General features: G+C 44.9%; 1 protein-coding gene across 17 annotated transcripts in view; it reads left to right on the forward strand.

Annotated features, from left to right (window-relative positions):
* Positions 1 to 23,725, forward strand: part of DLG2 (discs large MAGUK scaffold protein 2) — a 1,617,582-nt gene that overhangs the window by 1,062,485 nt on the left and 531,372 nt on the right. For all 17 annotated transcript variants that reach the window (XM_090030660.1, XM_090030651.1, XM_090030653.1 and 14 more), the window contains one exon: positions 22,535 to 22,659. In XM_090030660.1, the coding sequence (XP_089886786.1) occupies positions 22,535 to 22,659 (125 nt within the window). The remainder of the gene's footprint in view (positions 1 to 22,534; positions 22,660 to 23,725) is intronic.

Raw genomic sequence — 23,725 nt, forward strand, 5'->3', positions numbered from 1 at the left:
TGTCACTGAAGGCAATAACACCTTGTCAGTTATTGCAGTTTCTTAGGTGCATTTCATTTGTATTTTTACAATAATGCATTTTTCCATTTTTCTGGATGCTTGAGTTTAATAATTTACTAAACAGCCTTCTCTTCATAAGTTTGTCTTATTTCCCAAGTGACTCAGTCTTCACCTGTCACTTACATGGGCCAGCACTGTTTTATTGCCTTTTTGTTTGTTTGTTTGTGCAGCAGGATGTTAAGAAGTCTGCTCCTGGCCATTTAATTTCTTCACCAAAGCCAAGAATTGCTTACGGTGCTGGTCTATGTACTGTACTTTGAAAGTGATCTACCTATAGCTTTTTTCTTTTGTTTATCCTTAACAGACCCTCTGACTGGTGTCTACTTAACTTGTTGAGTTGATAAAGTGTTCCCCTATCACTTCTTTCAACAAACACTTTAATTTTCTCAGCAATATTATAGTCTTCCTCTTGTGCTGATGTTTACTGCTTTGTCCATTGCTTTATACAATCTGTTTTCTGCTGCCGTTTTTGGAGTTAGCTGGCTTTGGTTTGTTTCCTGTCTTGGATGCAATTCCATATAATTTCACTCAACCCAAACGTGTGGCAACCCATGACAATTACTGTACTGTTTAAGTTACATTCATATAGAAAGATCCACAACCAGTCAATATTGACTTTTTATAATGGCTCTAAGTCTTGTAGCACCTGAAATTGGTTTTTCAGTTCAGTTTGAAATTGCAGCCATATATGTTTTGTTTGAAAGCTTTCTGCTGTCACTTGTCTTAGTGCTGTGTGTTTGTTCTAATCTTACATATAGGTTTTCATCTTGCTGTACAAATTTTGGTCATTCCCAGAGTCATCTCCTGTGTATTTTCTGCTTCAATTTTTTCTTCAACTTTAGTTTCCTTGGGTAGGTTCATTCTGCTGACTCCATCTTAGAAATTTCAAGTGAATTCATGAGTATCTGTGAGTGAGAACGGTGTTCTACCTATAGTAGTCTATAATAAGCTTTGAACAGTAGGCACTTTACTTAAATATAGGAAGGAAGCCATAGTGCTTTTGTTTTACGTTGCTTGTTCCAGGTGACAGAATTGATTCTCTAGGGGGTGTTTTTTTTGTTGATTTTGTTAAACCCAAGTAATAAATCTGTACAAAAACCATACATGAGCATGCAAAATAAAATTAATATGTGGAGTGGAGCCTGTGAATTTTACACCTTGTTATCATTATACAGAATATATAGGACACAAGTGGGCCATGCATTAAAATATATTTGGCTCTAGGGTAAATTTGCACATTTTTACAATCATATATGGGAAAGAGGAAGATGCTTTATGCTTAAAATAATTTTGTGTGGATTGAATGGAATATTCAAATAGAAATGTAAAAAGAACAGTAGATTAAAATTTCTCCCATCCTGTGCTTCAGACTGCTGAAAAATAAAGTAGAGTGAATCTGTAAGATATTTAATATTAATGGTTAATTCCCACCTCACTTTTAGTAGATTCCAAGAAGGGTCCTTGGGAAGAGCTGGGCAAGATGTCAACCCCAGCATCTCCAAATGATCTCTATGTTTGGGTTTGTGTCTAGGAGAGGACTAGCTTGTTGGGAAGTGTAATTTTTCATCTTGCAAGTATGTCTGAAAGTTCATGTTTTCTATTGCGTGGTGGGGTATAACTGATGTTCTTCATAGAAATGATAGAGCAAGCACATGAACGTAGAACAGACAGTGTGACCTGGTAGTTAGAGCATTCCTTTAATATGTTATATGGACCTGAGCCCCAAATCCCGTAGTCTTTTTTTTTTTATTTAAAACAGGAATTTAAGCGTGTGTGTCCCAGGTGAGTTCCCTAAACATGGGCTGGTGCCTGTGCTGTTGTGAGCTTCATGCTATGCTGTTGGGTGTTGTGCAAATCGGTGCTGTTCAGCCTTCGTCCTGCAGGCTGAATCCAGCTGCAGGGCTCCCCCCGATCTGGAAATCTGGGTGTGTGGGGACAGTGGCGGTATTAATTGTCACAGTTCCCAGAACCATGGCAATTAACACTGTCACCGTTTTGGACCTGGGTGGTACCCTGCTGGTTGGATAACAGTCCCGCCTACAAGGCCAGGCTGCCACCAGATTCAGCACCTGGGGTCATGCTGAGGCTGGATCCGGCATGTGGGGTGGGCTTATGTGTGGAGCCCATGATGAATCAGGCCCATGCACTGACCCTACCCACAGGGTCCAGCCCTCAAACTGTCCCCATCCCACTCATTTCGCCTTCAGAGCCAAAAGGTTGAGCAGTATTTGTGTAAATAATTAAATATTTGGTAAGCCAAAGATCTGGCAGATATTATACTCTGAATCTGGGTCTCTTACATTGAATTTGATTGCCTGAACCATCAGACTATTGGCTATTTTGGCCATGCACACACTCTCACATTTTCTCTTTCTCTCTTCTAGTTTTGTCCAGAAATTTTATCCTGGACCTAAGAAACTTCCCCAAATGGAATGAAACCAGTAGGTTTCTGCCAAAGATTCTGGTGGGGACAGGTCAGCAGTTTTTAACCAGAAAAAAAGGTCAAACATGACAGATTTCCTCTTCCTTAGTTATTTTATACCAACATATTATGTGACAGGAATGTGGCCTCATGGTTACAGAGGTAGACTGGCACTCAGGAGAGTCTGCCACAGCCTTCCTGTGCGATGGGGGGCAAGTAGTGCCACAGTTCCCCACGTAAAACGGGCAAAAAAGAGCATCTCCCAACCTTGAGGCTCTTAGGATAAATGCTTTAATATTTGTGAGGCTGTCAGTTCCTACAGTTAGATGCGGCCAAGGGGACATAAAGGTGGGTGAAGATGATGCACGAAAGGGGCAATTTTGCTTTCGGGGCTATATTGACACACAAATGTTTTTCTCAGTGGCTGAAAGCAGATTAAAGGATGGAAAAGCTCCATTTCTCCTTCCCTTCCTTCCAGGTAGTAGATAGTATTGTCAGAGGAAACAAGCCGTAGTGCTCTTTGGCGGCTTTGGCTTGTTTTTTCTGTTCTCGTCTTCAAGAATTTCAAGTTACTTGCATCCTTCGGGTACATGCAAAATGCCCTCTGTTTCCTGTGCTGCCAGGCTACTCCCTCTTTACTTTCCATGAGGCAGATACAGGATCCCAATAGCAGTATAGTGGTCCTAACGTTGTTAGAAAAAACCCAAAGGGTATCTTAGGTTTGTTTCTGAAGTGGGCTTCCAAAATGGGTAAGCAGATGAAGGTTTAGAAAGCAGAGCTGTGTGAACTATGCTGTTCTTGCTTGATTAAAGAAACTGGAGCAAATGTGATCTGAATAGAGGGCAGGATTTGTAGAAGCATTTATTGTAGATCAGCGGTCCTCAGCCTCATTAGCCTCAAGGCACCCCTTGGAAAATGTGAGCTCTTAGATTTTACATAGTTTTTGACTACCAAAAAATATTAGAGCAATTCTTCTGTTGCAAAGAACTCAACAAGCCCATAGTAGGGCTGCATGTTTCTAACACTGTGGATTCCTACTAGAAATCTCTGGGTTTATTTTATGAAGCACATTTGCAAAGTTAACAGTGCTAACATTGTGTGGTTCCCTGCAGGACCCTTGAAAGGGCACCCTGGCTGAGAGTCACTGTTGCAGCCCAACTTCACCTTCTGATGGGGGATTTATTGTTGATATCAGTGGATTAGGTCAATACTGAGCACTTCTGAAAATCTTGCCCATAACAGATTTTCAGAAGAAGTTCAGGTGAATGAGGGCTGTACGCTACATAAGCATTAGCTGCCTTGGAACGGGGAGACTGACATCAGATAAAAATATGTATTGCATATTCATAGTTTGGTGTACTTGGTTTGTCTGCAAATTAAAATTCACTGAAGGCAAAAATTGTAAGTAGTCCACCTCCCACTCACCTGCCGAGAGTCCCATGCCTGATTTTCTCTGCTTCCTGCCCTACTTTCTTCATGCTTCCCATCGGATGGGGGAGTAAGCAAGAATGAACAAGGGCAAGACTTTCCATGAATACCAATCAAGCAGTTGTCTTCAGCAGCTGTGTACCCTTCTGCAGCCAACCTAGGGGAATGCCTGCTAAACTTTTGAACTTCTAGTAGTGTGGTGTAGGAATTTGTATAGTCCCTATCTCCCAGGAGATTGTAAAATCCCATCTCTGGGATTCAGGTCGTCTGAATTTTTGGGACCATGGTATTACCCAAGTCCAAGTACCAAGTAATTTATACATTGGTTGAAGAAATAAGGACTTAGCTTATTCTTGGGCTAGAAGTTGTGTTTTAATCTATGCTTGTGGAAAGTGAATGTAAAACATTGCCAGTCAGAATGAGTTAGACCAAAGCAAGCAATATTTTTCATTGAGGATTGTCAGGGAAATGTCAGACTGAAGATTCCTCTCCTACTTCTTTTCCGCTCCCTGCAAATCACTCCAGACAGTAAATGTTGTTGATACATATATTTGATTCCAGTTGAATTTCGCAGGGGCCACGTGATGACAACCTCACACACATATTTGCAAAGTACAAGTGTGAGTCTGGGATTAGCTAACTTTTGGGGATAGCATTCCTGTGTAAGATGTTAACTATAGTTCAAAATAGCTGCATGAAATCCAGAGTGGTGAGCGAAGCCTTCCTTTTTGGTTGACAGTTAATTTTGAAAACCTGATCCCTTCATGGTGTTTCCTATTCAAGTGAAACAAAATGGGCTTTCAAAGGCATTTAAATACAGGGTCACCTCAAAGGCAGAAAAAACAGACATGACTACTAAAAAAAATAAAAGTAAGCTGACCAACGACATAAATGCAGCTCAGCGGGCATCAAGACTTTATTGAGAGTGCATGAGCTGCTGAGCAAAGTAACTGTGTCAGGAAACTTCTACCTGCCTTATATGACTTAAAATAAAATAAAATGTTGTGGGAGTCTCAACCAATTTACAGTAAAATGGAAGGTGTTAGAGAGGAAGACTCAGTTCTTAGTGAACTCTGCCTACTGAGCTGCTAGAGTAACAAAGTGATAGCAAACTACATAAATATAATAACAAGACTATTCTGTCTTCTCCTAGAATATTTGTTGATTAAACCTGAAGGTCATACAAGTCTTTGGGCTTTTTAAACTCTTCTTTCATTAAGACAAGGTATTCCATTTTGAACAAGGAAATGAATGCAGAGCGACTTGGGAAATAACTGTCAGGCAGAATTTGCCCCTGGAATGGAATCCAGGTGGTTAATCATATTAACTTTGCAGCAGATAAAGTTTTGGGGCTATCACAGTTGAAAATAAATGTTATATAATGTTCTGAAACATTAGTAAAATGTTTCCCCAGTAAAATGCAGCATTAGCAAAAGACAAAGACAACTTGTACCTGTTCATTATTTTCTTGGTAAATATGAAAAAGCCAAGTGGGAAAACACAGTGAAGGCTTATATTTAAGCTTGTACAACTAGAACTTGGGTTTATTACAGCACCTTTCCTACTCAAATTCCCCTAAGTGCTTTACAAAGCAGTGACTTAGCAATAATGCCGAGTGTGTAGGCAAGCCTCTTATGTACTCAGCAATAGCTGAGATGCAGCCTTCGTAGTTCAGAAATTGTTTAACCAGGTGTATATTGGGTTATTCTATGCTTCTTAAAACACTCTCCGGGATTTTCAGCTCGGCTGATATAACTATGAGATCATAGCAAAAAAAAAAAGAATTAAAGGTGGACCTTTGAGTGGACCAGAGGTGTACTTTGCACTGAAATTTCATAGATTTCATAGACATTAGGGCTGGAAGGGACCTCAGGAGATCATCGAGTCCAGCCCCCTGCCCAAAGGGCAGGAAGTCAGCTGGGGTCATAGGATCCCAGCAAGATAAGCATCCAATTTACTCTTGAAGGTGTTCAATGTAGGTGCTTGAACCACCTCCGCTGGCAGGCTGTTCCCAACCTTGGGGGCTCAGACAGTAAAGAAATTCTTCCTTATGTCCAGCCTGAAACGGTCTTGCAGAAGTTTGTAACCGTTCGACCTCGTCATCCCTTGGGGCGCTCTGGTGAACAAACGTTCCCCCAGAGCCTGGTGGTCACCCCTAATAAACTTATAGGTGGCCATCAGATCACCCCTGAGCCTGCACTTTTCCAGGCTAAAGTGTCCCATGGCTCTCAGCCTGTCATCGTAAGATCTGTTTTCCTGACCTCTGATCATGCGCGTGGCTCTCCTCTGGACTCTCTCAAGCTTCTCCACATGCTTTTTGAATTGTGGAGCCCAAAACTGGACGCAGTACTCCAGCTGCGGCCTCACCAAGGCCGAGTACAAGGGGAGAATGACGTCCCGGGATTTGCTGGAGAAGCATCTATGGATGCACGCCAGCATTATGGTCACTTTACTAGCCGCAGCATCGCATTGCAGGCTCATGTTCATCTTGTGGTCAATGATGACCCCCAAGTCTTTTTCTTCTGTAGTGCTAACCAACATAGCACTGCCGAGCCTATAAGGGTGCTGCAGGTTTTTCCTCCCCAGGAGGAGAACCTTGCATTTTTCGGTGTTAAACACCATGAGGTTCTCGTCTGCCCATTTGCTGAGCTTGTCCAGGTCAGCCTGGATCACCCGCCTATCTTCTGGCGTGGATGCTTTGCCCCAAAGTTTGGTGTCATCGGCAAACTTGGCCAGTCCACTCCTAACTCCAATGTCCACATCGTTAATGAAGATGTTGAACAGTATGGGTCCCAGGACAGAGCCTTGAGGGACCCCACTGGTTACAGGGCACCATGATGAGTGACTGCCATCAATCACAACCCTCTGGGTCCGACCACGAAGCCAATTTCCCAGCCAGCGGATCGTGGTGGAGCCAAGGCCACAACTGGCCAGTCTGGCCAAGAGGTGATCATGGGATACCAGATCAAAAGCTTTTTTGAAGTCAAGATATATGACATCAATCTCTTCTCTCTTGTCCAGGTGATAGGTCACCTGGTCATAGAAGGAAATGAGATTGGTCAAACAAGACCTACCCGCAACAAACCCGTGCTGGCTGTCCCTTAGAATGTTAGCCTGGGCCAGTCCCTCAAGGATGGCCTCCTTAATAAACTTTTCTAAGATCTTCCCCAGGATAGAAGTCAGGCTAATGGGCCTGTAGTTAGCCGGATCCACTCTCCTCCCTTTCTTGAAGATCAGCACCACATTGGCCTTCTTCCAGTCTTCGGGCAGTACACCAGAGCACCAGGAGTTTTCAAAGATCCGTGCCAGGGGCTGGGCTATGACGCTCGCCAGCTCCTTGAGTACCTTGGGGTGCAGGTTGTCAGGGCCAGCTGACTTGAAGGTATCCAGCTTCTCAAGGTGTCCCTTCACGAGGTCAGCATTGATGGAGGGTAGGGGATCCCCCTCACCCAGATTTCCCTGTCCCATAGCAGGCATGGGCATCCCGTGTGACTGATGAAAGACTGACGCAAAGTACCTATTTAATAGGTTGGCTTTTTCCTGGGCGTCAGTTGTCAGTTGCCCCATCTGGTTTAGCAGGGGTCCAACATTGCCCTTGCTTTTCCTCCGGCTCCCCACATATCTGAAAAAGGACTTTTTGTTGTCCTTGATGCCTGAAGCTAGTTGGAATTCAGTTGCAGCCTTGGCTTTCCTGGTTTGGTCCCTGCAGGACCGGACCAGCATGAAGTAATCCTCCTTGGAGGTGAATCCCATCCTCCATCCTTTGTAGGCTTTCCTTTTTAGCCGCAGGAGGTCCGCTAGGTCCCTGGAGAGCCAGGAGGGCTGCTGTGCCTTCTTGCTGCCTTTCCTCCGTGTTGGAATAGATTTAGCTTGTGCACTGAGGATCGCTTCCTTGAGAAGCAACCACTCTTCTTGAATTCCCATCTCCCTGGGGTCATGGTCCCTGAGGGCCTGACCGACTAGCCTCTTGAGCTTGTCAAAGTTGGCTTTTCTGAAGTCAAGGACTTCTGTGTTGCTGACTGACTTGCCAGCTTTACGGCGGATGGTGAAGGTGATCAGCTCGTGGTCGCTGTCACCCAGCTTCCCATCAATCACTAGGTCGCCGATTAGGTCGTCCCCCGTAGCCAGTACCAGGTCAAGCAGCGCTTTGCCTCTCGTTGGCCCATAGACTTCTTGAGTCAGGTAGAGGTCATCCACGCACGAGAGAAAGCTTTGCGCCCGCTCAGATTTAGCTGAGTGATCTTCCCACGAGATGTCCGGGTAATTGAAGTCATCCATGACAACCAAGGTCCTGGAGCAAGCGGCCTCAGTCAGTTCCCGGGCGAACTCCTGGTCAAGCTCGGGACTTTGAGTGGGAGGTCTGTAGTAGACTCCCACCGTTGTGTCCCCTGTGCCGAATTCCCCACGAATTTTTACCCAGAGCGTCTCTAGCTGTCCATGCCGGTCGCCAACATCAGCTTGCAGGGACATGTAGCTTTCCTTCACAAAGAGAGCTACACCCCCGCCCCTTTTGTCAACACGATCCCTCCTGTATAGGGTATAGCCCTCTATCCCCGTGGTCCAGTCATGGGTGGAGTCCCACCAGGTCTCCGTTATCCCAATGACATCATATTTATTTGCACTGAGCAGGAGGACGAGCTCGTCCTGCTTGTTGCCCAGGCTCCTGGCATTAGTGTACAGGCAGGCAAGTGTGCCCTTGGGGGCTCTTGCCTTGCCCACAGATTGTGCGAGGGCTGTGGCAGGGGTGGGCTCCCTTAAGTGCCTTGGTCCGCTGGCTTTGCAAGGGCCGTTCAGCAGGCCAGCAGGGGCAGTAGTCCCCCCATCCCCCAGCAGGCTTAGTTTAAAGCCCGGTGGAGCAGGTCAGCCAGCCTGGCTGAGAAGAGCCTCCTCCCCAGGGGAGAGAGGTGGAGGCCATCTCTTCCCAGCAGCTCACTGCCTCTCTCTCCAAAGAGCGGGCTGTGGTCATGGAAGCCAAAGCCTTCCCGATAACACCAGCGCCGTAGTCTTTGGTTCACCGCGTGGATCCTCCTCTCCCTCCTCAGCCCATAGCCCGAGACTGGGAGGATCGACGAAAACACCACCTGAGCTCCCAGACCCCTAAGCCCCGCTCCCAACTCCCTGTAGCGCCTCATGACCTGGCTGGGGGTGCTCCGAGCTGTGTCATTGGTGCCCACATGAATAAGGAGCATGGGGTAGTGGTCTGTGGGCCGGAGGAGCTGTGGGATCCTCTCCGCAATATCTCAGATGCGGGCCCCCGGGAAGCAGCAGACTTCCCGGTCTAAGGGGTCGGGGCGGCAGATTGCCCCCTCAGTGCCCCGCAGGATGGAGTCTCCCACAACAAACACCTTACGCTTTGTCTTGGGGAGAGCGGGGCCAGTAGCTGTGGTTGAGCCTGGGTTGCCTGCGGGAGCTGGCAACTGCGTGGGCTCTGCTGGGGCTGCAGGAGGTGTGAACCTGTTGCTATGCTCCAGCGGGGCAGGGGCCTTGGTGCGGCAGGCCTTGGGGCCCTTGACCACCTTGGTCCATGCCCCTGACTGGGCAGAGCGGGAGGTCCCAGAGTCCTCCTTAGTCGCGGAGGGAGATGGAGCTCTCCCCTGCGGCTCCCGGGAGAGAAGGGCCTGGCAGTAGGAGTCTATCTCCTGCTCGCAGTCCCTGATGGCACGCAGTCTCTGGACTGTGGCCTGGAGCTCCTCCAGCTGGCGCGCCAGAGACCCCAGTAGGGAGCAGACCCCGCAAGGGGAGGTGGCCATGCTCCCGGGCCCCAGAGCCTGAAAAAGGGACAGGCAGCCCCCGCAGCCAAGAGCCAGGGGCTCCGTCTGCGTGGAGCCTGGAACCGTGGGCTCCGTCTGGGTGGCCGTCTCTGAGGCGCCCAATGGGGGGTCGCAGAGCCCGAGGGGACCCGAGGGGTGCGGCGCGTGCCCATCCGTGTCATGCTTCTGGTAGGCTGGCTATGGCTGGGGCTGGCTATGGCTGGTGGGGGGTCGCAGGCAGGGTCTCGTGCCCTCCCACGCCCTCTCCCACATGAACTCTGCGCTAACTCGAGCACCTGTTTGCGCATCCTGTTCGCGCCGCTCCGGTGGCGGGGCTCCCTGGGGGGCTGGGCCAAGTAGGGGCCTGGGCGGGGGCTTGACCCGGCCTGGCACCAGGCAGCGGCCTCCTCCCAGGGAGTGAGTAGTTAACCCCTTCCCACCACAAGCCCTCTTACCTCCGGCTGTGCTGGGGGTCGGCAGGGGGCTCGGCGGCTGCTGGGGGGGTGTCTGGGGGGCTTCGGGGGAGTGGGGGTGCAGTGGGCTTTACCCGCGCATCTCTCACCGCTCCAGAGCCTACCTGAGTGTGTTTTTTTTTTTTCCCCCTGGTTGGCGGGCCCTTTTAAACTACGCGCATGTGCAGTGGGCCTGCCGTCGGGGAACACTGGCTTCTCAGGCCAGGGGGGCCCTGCCCGGGATTTGGGGGGCCCTGCCCTACAGGAGGGGGACTGGTGAGTACCCCCTCCTTCTTTCCTCTCTCCCTGGGGGGCTGGGCCAAGTAGGGGCCTGGGCGGGGGTGAAATGTTGGCATGGGGTCTGCTTTGGGGTGACATCATGATTGTATTGGTAACTACTGAAATGTGGTTATTGATTTGACGAAGGCCAGGATTTTGCCTGCGAATCCTGAATTGAAATAAGGCAGAGTCCTGTGAACCAGTTAAAAGCACCTTACACATATGTCAGCTCATGAAGATAATTGCATTCATTGTGAGCTAACGATACCAAGGTTTCAAATTTGATCAGATTTCTTTACTGGCTGGTGCCGTCCCCAAAACATTAGTGTGAATTATTGAGTCAGATATACCCTGATATGATATGATTAGGTAGCTGCTTCCTCTACCTTTTTCTAGCTTTCCTTGTGGTTGCAGGAGATAGGAATCCTTTTAAGAACCAAACGTTTAAGCCTCCTGAGTGATACAACCCTAAGTGACTGCAAGGAGACAAGTGTTTCGGTGGTTCCTTCAAGAGAAATAAGGATTTCCGAAGGTAGAAATCCCTGATCGCTCATCTCCCCTTGGCCAGGGCGCAAAAAAAGTTTTAACAAAAGTTGGAATGCATTTTTTCCTTTTTCTGACGAGAATGTAGCTATGCTTTGTTACAGCATTTTCTGAAGCTTCCTTTCTCCTTGCAGTTATATTCAGCTAAACACTGGCCAGCATGTTTTGTGCCCTTTTTTCTCATCATATTTCTCTGAATGAGAAGAGATCTATTTGGCACAACTTTTTTGTGCAGGTCAGGATGAAGATTATTTCCAGAGAAGAAGAGTGATCTTGAGGAGACTAGTGCCTAACAAGGGCTGGGGGAAGCATGCTGAGATGGAAAATGGCCATACTCAAGTGTCTCGGCTCCAGAAGAGCGCATGAGGTTGATTGCAGTGGAGAAGGAGAAATGGTATTGCTCTTCTTGCTGGCAGGGGTAATCTAAACTAGCAACACCCATCCTGTGAAGCTTTGCAATCCAATCTTTGTTATTCCTTTCCTTCAGTTTTGTATGGGTGGAAATAAAAGGTGCAGCGCCTGTGAAAAGGGGATTTATGTGAACATTGTAACTATTAAAACTCCTGCGCTGCCTTGCTGCCTTTGCTTTTATTTTTTAAACCAGACCTGAAGAAATTCCCCAACTACCCTCTTAAACTGTTCAAGATACTGCCAGAACCTGACAGTCAGTAGCATCATGTCCCGTTCTGTTTATTTGCTGTATTTTGGGGGCAGCTTCAATTTCTTGATACGCCTTGTTGATGCTCTTATTATTTTCATGTGTATTTTGGAGAAATAAATCCTTCACGCCTCTTTAAAAAAACTCCCTCCTGGAGAGGTAGACTTGATCCAGACAGAGTTAGGAGAGCAACTGCCCCCCCCCCCCAATTCCCCACCTTCCCTTACAGGCAGGGTTTGACTTACACTTTGACTTTGGGGGGGGGGGTCTGCAGAAAAAATTAAATTGATTTATTGATTAATAAGTCCATCTAAGTGAAGGAGCAGTCCGATCGGAGACACCCCTCCCCACCATCCCGGTATGATTTTCAAATCTTATGTGGCGGGCCTCTTGTCTCTTATGTGGGAGCTCCCCCTTAATTTGCAGCCTGCTTACAGGTTATAAGTATATAGACCACTGTACGGCTATGTAATGTGCTGAAACCAATAAGGGGCCTGAAAACAACAAATGACACAGTAAGAGATGGAAACATGCACCATCTGGAGCATAATAATAAAACTACAGAGTCTCCTACAGAGTCTCAAAACTCTGACTCTGGGGAGCCTACCAGCTAATGTGGGAGAAGTGAGAAGGTCCTGAATTATGGTACTCTCAGGCATAGTTGAAAGCCCTAAAAAGTTCAACAGTGCACTGATAAATCTGTAAATATTCTTGTGTTCTGAATTCGAAGAAAGGGCCACTTTGATGCTTTTGAAACTTGGCCTTTGGAGAAAACAGTAAGAGGAAAGTGCCATATAGGAGAAAGGGTACACATGTGCTGGAGTGATTTGCATTCAGTCATACTGCACAGCGCAGTGCAGGGCTAGGCTGGGAACTGGGCAAACACTATGTCAGATTTATTGGTAGTAATTCAGCAGATGTTACTAGAATTTTGAAACACTTAACGGGGCTCTTATCCTCTCTTATGATTACAACTCTGTACTCCCATTTCTCTAAGCAAAATTCATCCATCTCTTTTCCTTCTCCAGTCTACAACACTGCTTCCCTTCCCGTGCTTTCTCTTTGATCTTGACACTCATTCTTTTCCTTACATCTCTCTTCCATCCCCCTTGGTATCTTACGCTTGTCATTTGCTGAGCCTGCTGCATCTTTGCTCTCCTTTTCTGCATTTGCATTTCACCGCTGCATCACCTATTCAGCTTGCCAAAATCACCACGTACTCAACTTTCTCTTTTCTAAATAGCACCCCCCACCCAGCACACACGCACTCTCTCTCTCTCTCTCTCTCTCTCTCTGGTCTTGCTCTGGTCTTGCTCTCATCATGTTTCTCCTTTCCCTTGTTTTAATCACCTTCAGTCCCATGAACTTATTCTCTGCTTGCAGCTGTCTTCTCTGTGCCCTCCAATCTGTCAGCACCAAATTTCTCAGCTTCTTCGCAGATCAGTTCTTCTCATATACAGACTCTGGTCGGTCTGCTCCTTTCTCTCACAAACCCTTAATTGAGTTTGCCTCTTTCTCACACAACAAAGCATATTGTAACATGTGTAACAGCAGGTGGAACCAGGGGGACTGTTTGCAGAGCTGTGCTGACTGTTAATTTGGACGGCATCTCCCAGAAACTCCCTGGGGACGTAGGAAAGAGGAAGAGGAAGCTTGAGGCTGGAGTAAGGGGAGGAGAGAGCAGCATGCACTTGGAAGCTGGTCAGCCCTATGTGGAGAAGCGCGCAGTGAAGCTTGAGATCTTGCTGGCTCAGGCAGCAGGGACTGTGGACCAAAGGAGCTGGACTCAGACTTGGGGGCAGCTACAGGCTGCTCTAAGGCAGGGGTGGCCAACCTGTGGCTCCAGAGCCACATGTGGCTCTTCAGAAGTTAATATGCATCCTCCTGAATCTTTGCACAAGCTCACAGTGACCAGCTTCCATGTGGTCCAAAGGAGAGCAAAACCATTTGGAAGCTGGTCACTGTGTGCTTGTGCAAAGGTTCAAGAAAGGCCTCAGGTTGGCCACCCCTGCTCTAGGGACTAAAAGCTTCTCTGTGGACAGCCACAGAGGTGTTGGGGGAAATTAAGATGCTGAGTATATGTTACTGCAGCGTTAATGTTTCTTTACCATTTACCTGTTCCTTCCCTTTGGCCCGTTGGCTGTTAACCCTAGTCCTTATGATTTTCTATATGAAAGTGGGAACTTCCCCTGGTTGCTCGTGCCAGTTTCTGGGGCTTTAGGATTGGCACAGTACATCCCCCAACGTTTTGGCTCACCCTCAACATCTCATGATCATGAAATGGGGGTAGGTGTGGCCTGTGGAGGAAGGAGCTAATTGTCTGCCTGGATTTGACATATTGTGAAGGGACGAAATGAAGAGCAAGATTATGCTTGAGAATTCATGCCATACTAGTTTAGGACCAGCTTTTTTGTTAATAAAATACAGACAGCAGGAGGGATAACTTATTGACTCTGCAATAAGCTTTGCTTTCAATAAGCTTCTGCGGAGTACTGAAAAAACCCTTTGGAATATCTATGCCAGCAGATTAGTTCTATCTTGTACATTCATGGGTCTATTCCAGGAGAAAGGATTTGTGTATGCAATGTTGTCAAAAATACTAAAAAACATAGCCTGAGATTCAAACCATAGGCATCGCAGGGCATTTAACTGAATCACCACAAATAAATACCAGGACCTAAAATAGTTCTAACATTATTCTGCAAATGAATTGCATATCCAAAGGTTAATATTCAGTTACCTGAAAGTGTTGCTAGCTAATTAAAAAAGGGGGTGGATGCAGGGAAAAGTCTGGGTAGCTATAAATTGGATGAGAATGAATTTAATTAATTTCTATAGAAACCAAAGGTCAGAACCTTTTAGAAAGCATGGGATAGAGTTGGCAAATTGTAAAATGTCCCAGAGTGACAAAGATTTGTTTAAAGCATTTTGAAATGTGTCATAAGCAGATAGAAAAAATCATGTCCTTTATATTTACGAGGGACAACATGTTATTGGAAGTTTGATTTTCCTAAAACTCTGGTTTGTTTGAAAAGTTGACGTAATATTTATTTCCTGGGGCAAACTCACTAGAATCTTTTCATTTTTTTTTTTAAATACTGAGTAATAAAGCTGATAAGATTCTCCACAGCTATCCCAAAGAAAACGAAAGATAAAACTAAAAGAAATCATGGACTACATTAGATGAAGATTGTATCATTCTTCATGCTTTCTCTTGTCCAGACTTGCTCTCACAGCAACAGAAAGTCTTCTTGGCAGTTCATAGTTAAAGGGATTTTTAAATAAATGGAAGAAAAAAGTATTGTAGAAGCAGGTCTGTGAAAAATGGAATATGGTAAGAAGCCAAAAGGAAGACTCAGGATAAAATTAGAAAGCCAGGTACACGTTCAGAAAAAGGTAAGCAGATATTATTAAAGAGAATAGAAATATAGAGAGAAGGACAAAGGATCTGTGACACTTTTAAGGAGCACATAACAGCAGGAGAAAGAAGTGATAGAAAATCATACAATATTATGGAAAGAACTAAAATGAGAAGACTACTAAATGCAAATTTAGCATTATTAATTTATAATCCTTTGTATGCAGATGAATATTTTCAGCTAAAGGCCTGAAGAGCTTTAAAATCATAGATTTATAGATTTCATAGACATTAGGGCTGGAAGGGACCTTGGAAGATCATCGAGTCCAGCCCCCCGCCCAAAGGGCAGGAAGTCAGTGGGGGTCATAGCGGGGGATCCCAGCAAGATAAGCATCCAATTTGCTCTTGAAGGTGTTCAGTGTAGGTGCTTGAACCACCTCTGATGGCAGGCTGTTCTAGACCTTGGGGGCTCAGACAGTAAAGAAATTCTTCCTTATGTCCAGCCTGAAATGGTCTTGCAGTAGTTTATGACCATTCGATCTCATCATCCCTTGGGGCACTCTGGTGAACAAATGTTCCCCAGATCCTGGTGGTCACCCTGATAAACTTCTGGTGGCCATCAGATCACCCCTGAGCCTGCACTTTTCCAAGCTAAAGAGCCCCATGGCTCTCAGGCTGTCATCACAAGGTCTGCTTTCCGGATCTCTGATCATACATGTGGCTCTTCTCTGAACTCTCTCAAGCTTCTCCACATCCTTTTTGAATTGTGGAGCCCAAAACTGGATGCAGTACTCCAGCTGCCGCTTCACCAAGGCCGAGTACAAGGGGAGAATGACGTCCAGGGATTTGCTTGAGAAGCATCTATGGATGCAAGCCAGTGTTTTGGTCGCTTTACTAGCCGCAGCATCGCATTGCAGGCTCATGTTCATCTTGTGGTCAATGATGACCCCCAAGTCTCTTTCTTCCATAGTGCTATCCAACGTAGCACTGCCGAGCCTATAAGGATGCTGCAGGTTTTTCTTCCCAAGGTGGAGAACCTTGCATTTAAACACCATCAAGTTCTCGTCTACCCATTTGCTGAGCCTGTCCGGGTCAGCCTGGATCATCTGCCTGTCTTCTGGCATGGATGCTTTGCCCCAAAGTTTGGTGTCTTCGGCGAACTTGGCCAGTCTACTCCGACTGTGTGTTATTATCAGCTTACAAAAAAAAATTAAAAAAGAATAACTGAAGTAAAGGCTAGAATAATTGTACACTCCAGGTTACAACAGAAACCAGAAGTTCTGATTTTCAGTCAGATTATCTCACTAAATAGACCTGGATGCCTCATCCAGAGCCTTATGATCCTTGCTATCATGCTACTATACTGTGACTACCCTGAAATTTATAGTCACATGTAAAAAAAAAAATTAGCTCTACACTGTTTGATCACTGGTAAGATGACTATGCTGACAGAGATATTTTTAAGGGTGTGTGGAGAATGGTCTCACAGCTCACATGACACTATAGGTGGAATTAGGAAGATAATGTAAATCTACTTTACCAGTGAGAGGAGAAAAATCACTACATAGGTAGGATGTGAACTGGCTATATCATTAATCAGATAAAACCTTTCAGTGAAGTCAGTGGAAAATGGATGTAGGTTTGGTTCATAGTTTATCTATCTAGCTCACTGCAACACAGTATTGCATTTGTTATTGTTGACACCTACTCTTTGCCAGCAGAGCAAAATGGCTTGCTTCAGTAGATAGATTAAAAATACTGGCTGATGGCAAATACATCAGTTGAGAGACGGAGAGAAATTGTACACTTTCTCCTAGAATATGCTGGCATTATTTCCTAGCCTTTCTATAAGATGAATATTCATACTTTGATTTTGTTTACTAATCAAGTTGCTGATCATGTCTACATGTGCTCTTTACTGCGCAGTGGTCTATTATACCGTGCACTAAAGTGGCACAGAAAAAATGTTATTATGCTAATGCACAGTAAAATAGGCTACTGCTCATTAATTGCCACCTAAAAAGCACGCACTTGCACTACTGAGTATTAGGGCAGCCTAATACACATTAATTTAGTACCTCTCATTCAAGGTACCAAATTTAATGTGCATTAGGAAAAGCACATTAATGTACATGTAGGCACACCGAATTAGGATCTGCTCCCCTTTCAGCCAAGAGGATAAATCTCTGAGCGTGGACAGAGGGATTGTTTTCATTTGAGGATGTTTGTGTATTTTTGTACCTATGAAGAGTAAAATTGTGCCAAGCAAAAAAAATCTGGGGCATGGCAGAGAGTCATCTGTGGAAAGATCAAGTGATTAACCCTAAGTGACAGGAGCCTGAGGCAGCTTGAGTAGGCTGATCTGTAGCACCCTCTTTATTACGCTATGCATGCACTTATAGGCAGTTTGGGGATCTTACAATTAAAAAGTTGGAAATTATATCTATATATGTTTTATCCATACATACTTTCTTTGCTTGTGATTTGAATTCTTTTATTAAAAGCCTCTTCAGTGTAGTACAAGACAGATTATCTGAGGATCAAGCTCTTTCCACTAAACTCTTAGGCTGTGCTAAATTTTCCAGGGTGCCTTCTGATGGGGAGGATCTGTCATTATGATGAAGGAGTAATTAGGGAGACAGAAGAAGAACTAAGTTATGAGAGTGAAGACCATTTCAAGAGGAAGAGTATGGGCCACGGTTGCAGATGGCTGGCAGGTCGAGCAGAATGAGGATGGAGACCTGGTTCTGAGATTGGGCTAGAAAGAAGCCTTTAGAGACTTTAACAAGAGCAGTTGCAGGTGAGAGCAAGGGATGAAAGCTAGACTAAAAGAGGAACTCTTCAGACATCATTTAAAAATATGTGTTCAGCTTAAAGCTGAAAGGGGAATGAAGTAGTAGATATGGCAGGTATGTTCATGGGTGAATTCTTTATAAAATAAAATAGATTACAATATGCCTGTGGAGCCCGTGGAGATTCAGAGATTAAAAAGAAGAGTAAAGGAAGATAAAGGTGGGCACAAAGACAATCAGGTGATGGGATAGAATGGAAGTAGGAGTGTCATAGTTGGAGAAGAGCATGTGAAAAGCATCTGCGACAAGGAAGGAGGAGAAAAGATCTGTAGGAGAAGAAAAAATTGCTAGTCAATGGGAGTGGGGAAAATCACTTAGAAGAAATGGGTGAGATGTAGTGAAGAGAAGGAATACTTTGTAGGTAGGCAGTAAGGGTGTGCAAAGCGGGCCCTATTCAATTCGGATTTGGCCCAAATCCGGTACAGTGATTTGATTAATTGATTCAAATAACTGTCCCTGATTCAATCAGCTGAAGCTGAATCTGAAGATTTGATGCTGATTTGGAGAATCAGCGATTCAGACATAGATACAGCTTTAAATGTTTTTTCTACATACCTCGAGGTACCAACACGGCTTCTGAATGCTGCAATGCTTTTGTGGATGGAGTGTCCCACAGGATTGTGGGGGGGTCCTCCAGGTGCTTGGTGGCGAACCTGGAAGTGAACTGAAAGTACTTCTGGTCCACTTCCGGATACACCAGGGAGCACATGGGTGCTTGGCGATTGGCCATGGGGGGACCCCAGATGCCCTCCCCCAGACCCAGGAGGAACCAGTTTCTGAGCTGGGGTGCGGGGGGGTCTGTACACTCCCCAGTGGACCGGGGGTGGACCGGAAGTGCTTCTGATCCACTTTCGGGTCTGCTGCCGAGTGCACTGGGGAGCCCGCAACGCTTCTGTGGGACAGTCCATGTGCCCAGCATCACAGCACTGATGAGCTACCTGCTACCTTGAGGTATGTAGAAAAAAATGTTAAGCTACGTCTATGTCTGAATCTCCAAACCTTTCCGCATCAATTCTATTTGGAGAATTTAAAGGATCTTTTGATTTGATTCGGATTCAGAGATTTCGCCACCAAATCGGACTGAATCTCCACTGAATCAAATCTGAAACCGAAGCTTTGCGTAGCTCTAGTAGGCAGTTATAGATAACTTGTAAACCACAAAGAAGATATGTTGCTAGCCCATTTGCATTGCACAAATTACTTGCCAGTGTCAGAATCTTTCCCAGAAACATACAGAGATACCGAGCAAGCTAGAGTGACAGCTTGCAAATCCTGTTGATCAAGTCAAGTACTGCAGGCAGATTAATTACTAGCAGTTTTCTGGTTCTGAAAGTGCCAGCAAGAGGTTGCTTCCTTGTTCTTTTCAAAGGTTCCTCCCAAGGGGCAGAATCTCAATATAGCTGACACACATTTATGGATAAATGTCAGGGACTTGAAGTGATTCACTTGAGAAGCCTACAGCAGTTTTACCATATCATTACTTACAGTGAATGTTGCTATAGTTATTAATGCCGAAGAGTTAATGTGACTGAGTTGGGAAGGAATCAGTCACAGGGAGAGTGCAGAAAATATTCCAGGTAGGAGGGAGAGTGCAGAAAATACAAAACCTTTTCAAAATTATTTCCTGCAAAGAATTCTAGCAAACCTTTTGTGAGGAGCTGTAATAGGCCGACACACCCATGTAATAGGTCAGCTCTAGTATATTTAAGAAAGCTCTTCTAGAATACTGGTTATGTATATCCACTTGTGTTCTCTATCCAGCTAAAAATTCCTCTCCAATGCCTCATCTGCAAACCTTGCTCCCCCCCCCCACCCCCCCCCGTCTTGGGAGTGGATTTGGAGGGTTAGATTTAACTGCCAGAGAATCGCACCCTATTGCAGAATTCCATCTCTTTATAGTCAAGGCTAAAAATGCTTGTTTCCTTTAGGAGGCTGAGGGATTCCTTAAAAAGTAAGCCTACCACTTTAAATAGTGAAAATTAAAAAAAGGAGACTCTTCCTATTTTAGTTATGCTTTAAAGCACTTGCAGTGATCCTGCATCTAAATTGTAGAGGTCATATTTCAAAGTGATGGGACTAAAGACTCCCTGGCTAGGAACAGAAGTTACACATAAACCAGTGTATTTGATCAGGAACTGGTTTAAACCTGTAACAGAATAGAAACTCAGTGCACGTAAACCAGTTTCAGAATGGCTGAAACTGGTTTAAGATAATTCTGGTTGAATTTGATATCAGACTTAACTGATTTAGCTCAAAGCAGTTTATGAAACTTCTGTTCCAGGCCCCTTCCTCATTCAAGTTAAATCACAGTGCCCCAGCATCCAGTATTTTGCAGCTCTGGGCTTGGCTGGGCTGTGCTATCTGCTCCAGAGAGCAGGGCTAGCCCTATCCCTCTGCCCTCTAGCTGGAGCAGTGAGGGCTGGCTCACTGGCTTTGTCACTGCCCCCTGTAGGCAAACCCCTGCCAGAGTCTGGGCCCAGGGGGTGGGGTTAAACTTCCCTTCCCCCAAGTATGTAGCTGCCCTCTCCTGCTTGCTTAGTGCTGGCTGGGATTGTGGACTACAAATCCTAGAGGCACTTGGAAGCAGAAAGATGAAGTGATGAGCAACCCTGCAAAGTCCTGCTGCTGTGAGTCTGGATTGCAAATCCCAGAGACCTCAGATGTAGGAGGAAGAGGAAGTAAACATGCAGCCCATGCTGGCTATGTACCAGATAACTGTGCTCTAGTGCCCCTCATGTTCTGGCTTGAACCACTGTAGGCATGTGTCTGCATTTCCCGAATCAGAAGTGGTTGTCTGGTCATTTGCTTATTGGTTCAATCTTTGCAGTTTAGACTAACCTGCAAAACCTGAATTAACTCAGCCTCAAAATTTTTGACAATCTGTATGTAGCCCCTGACATCTTTATTTTGATGAGTCATTAAAATATTTAGATTCTCTGTTCATCTACAGCATATCACGTAGGAGATCTTAGGGAAAGTATTCTTAAATCACTATTTAAGCCTGTATTATATGATCAGGCAGATTTTAAAATATGTAGAATGTAAAAGGATTCAGACATGATCCTAATGGATGGAAAGGGAGACTGAATAATAGGTTTGCCATGTCAGCATCAAGGGGCTTATTATTCCTTGCAGAATGGGTTAATGTTACTTAGTTCCCCATTATAGTTCACTAGATATCAGTGCAGTATGTATAACACCAAAGTTCTTTTTATTTGAGTAAAATTTGCCAGATATTAAAGAATTATTCACAACTATTTACTTACACTGGAACTGCAGGTTGTATTCAAGTCTCTTAAAAATAATAGATGTGCTGATCATGAATGCAGACCACTGTCTACAGCTCAGCATATTGTATCAGATGATATGTAGGCTTTCCCACACTGCCCTGCCAGTACATCTCATTCCTGACCTAATTCCTAGTTGATGTGCATTTTAAAAAGGGAGAGTTTAGATTTAAGAACAGAAATAAAGGCCTGTTTGTGTTGGCTATACCTCACTCGCATGGAAGCAACCAAGGGAGAAATCTGTCTACAAGTAAGACTGGGAGTGAATACACCCTCTTGGGTGGAATGAAATAAAAGTTCAAAACAAGCATATTGCTTTCAGCTGATTTGGTGAACAAATTGTACTTTTAGCCTCAGTAGCTGAGAGGGGGGTGGTAAAGCTAAGGTCCTGTTTTGCAAAACACCCTGGACTCATCAGGGGAGAGTGCTACAGGATGCTAAGAGTGCATAGCTCCAGTACTGCTCTTCACAAGAATGTCTGTCTATCCTCACTTTTTTTTAAAAAGTGAAACTTTAAAAATTTTTGCATATTTCTATGTGGCAGAACTGTAAAGGGGTGTTTTGCAGCAGCTCTAGAGGCATGGATTTGATCCTTACTCTGTACTCAGCAGAAGGGTGACAGAGCTGTTAATGAACACCTGTTCATTCTGCCTGGGAACTACAAAAGCCAGAAGTTAGTGTTTGCTGTCCTTCCTTGTATGCCACTAACTACAAAAGATTTTGTGCCTTAATCATGCTAGTCCAATGAGCTTTCTGTACTCACTGACATAATTGTAGTATTAGTTTTTAAAATGGCCAATAAGCATATAGTATGAAAATGAACTCATGCACTCTTTATATGTCTCTCTCTCTCTCTCCAGTATGGGTATAAAGAATAAAAGATCAGGATTCTGCAATTCATGTATTCACAGCTCCTCCAAACAATTGCAGATGTGTAGAAGATCTGCTAAAAATTGCTCATGAATCAGAAACGATTATTTGAATGTTAGCAGTCACTGTTTTTCAAAAGAAAAAAATTGGCATTTTGACTTTAGTGTGAAATAATGCTCGTTTCCATTTTTATTGAGAAGCTGGTTGTGATGTTTCTTCACAGATAATTGAAAAAGCAGATTAAAATTTCAAAAGGTCCTAAATAGTGTAAGGGCCTAGTCTTATTGAATCTCATTGAAGTTTGAGCTATTAAATTATGTGGAGGCTTTTGAGAATTGTTGAACTCCTGCTTCCGTTGAGTCTGCATACATTATGTCATCAGCTCTGAGAGGAAATCGCTCTGTTTTAGCTGACAGGGATTTTTTTCTTGTTGAATCATGCATACCTGAAAGCATGGTACCACTAAAGAAAATCTTGTCTCTAAGAAGTGCTTAGACTTTGCTCATATACTGCAGTGTAATGCTATAGAAACTTGGCATCAGATACTAAATTTGTCTTCTGATTTATTCTTCCAGGGTAATTCTGGCCTGGGGTTCAGCATTGCTGGAGGAACAGACAACCCACACATTGGGGATGATCCTGGGATATTTATTACTAAGATTATACCAGGAGGAGCTGCAGCAGAGGATGGAAGACTCAGGTAAAGCCTTGGTGAACTACAGACATTTGGAAATGAAATGCACTGTTGTCATTGATGCTTTCATTCGGTGTATGCGAAGTGCTTTGCAGAAGGCATAAAACACATAGGACTAGATTATCCTGTCTGTTAAGACTGTTTTGTGCTGCATAAGCAACATAATCTGACTAGAGAAAGTTAACTCCTCTGTGAAGGGAACTAATTCTTTGCTGGGCTGAAACTGCCAGAGGGAGCACCTCCTTCTTCTCCATGCTCCCCATTTAAAGAGGTGTAAGAAGGCACAGTGAGATCATGGAGGGCAGGGAGAGGGAAGTGACATACCAGTGAGGAGCTTTACTATACCTGGTCTTTACACATATATCCTTGGGGGACTTGGAACCAGTGGTCCAAGTTGCCTCTGCATAATGAATCAAGGAGGTATACCCAGCTGACTTCAGCTTCCCCCTTTATATTGCACTTTGAGAACCCCTTCTTGTCTTTGGACTGCCACTCAGATTTTTTTCCCTCAGAAGTCATTACTGTCACCTTGAGGACTTAGCCACTAGCTCCTGAGGGTGAATAGCCAACAAGAGCCCACATGGTTATATGACAACAGTGGTCACCCTTCCCCTTCATTTATGGGCAGATTCAAAGTCCTGGTCTGAGTCAGCATGACTCCTGCAGACCTGAGTTTCAGTTATTTCCAAGGACCATCTCTCGTTTGCCAGCTGCTAAGACCTGCGGTGTTCTGAAGAGACAAGTTATCTGAAGAAGCCTGAATTAAAATTGTTAGTCTCTGATCCTTCACAGTGAGCATGTCTATACATGCATTTATGCTGACTTAAATTTACTGCACAATAAATTACTGCACAGTAAGTGGGAATAGGCCAGTTGTAAAAGCAGCGAAATGTGCATCAGCACTGAGAAAATGGTGGTGGCATGCTTTTGAATTAAAACACATCAAAGGTTTTCAGTTCAAAAGTGCACTGCCGCCATTTTCTGCATGCTGCCATGCAGTTTGCCACTTACACAGCTGCACGCGATGTAGGGCAGTGTGCATCAGCTCACAGATCTCCAGTGCATCGGAGCA

The sequence above is a fragment of the Crocodylus siamensis genome, chromosome 1, assembly GCF_052110815.1.
Source record: "Crocodylus siamensis isolate JL-2025a chromosome 1, ASM5211081v1, whole genome shotgun sequence".
Lineage (NCBI taxonomy): Eukaryota > Metazoa > Chordata > Crocodylia > Crocodylidae > Crocodylus > Crocodylus siamensis.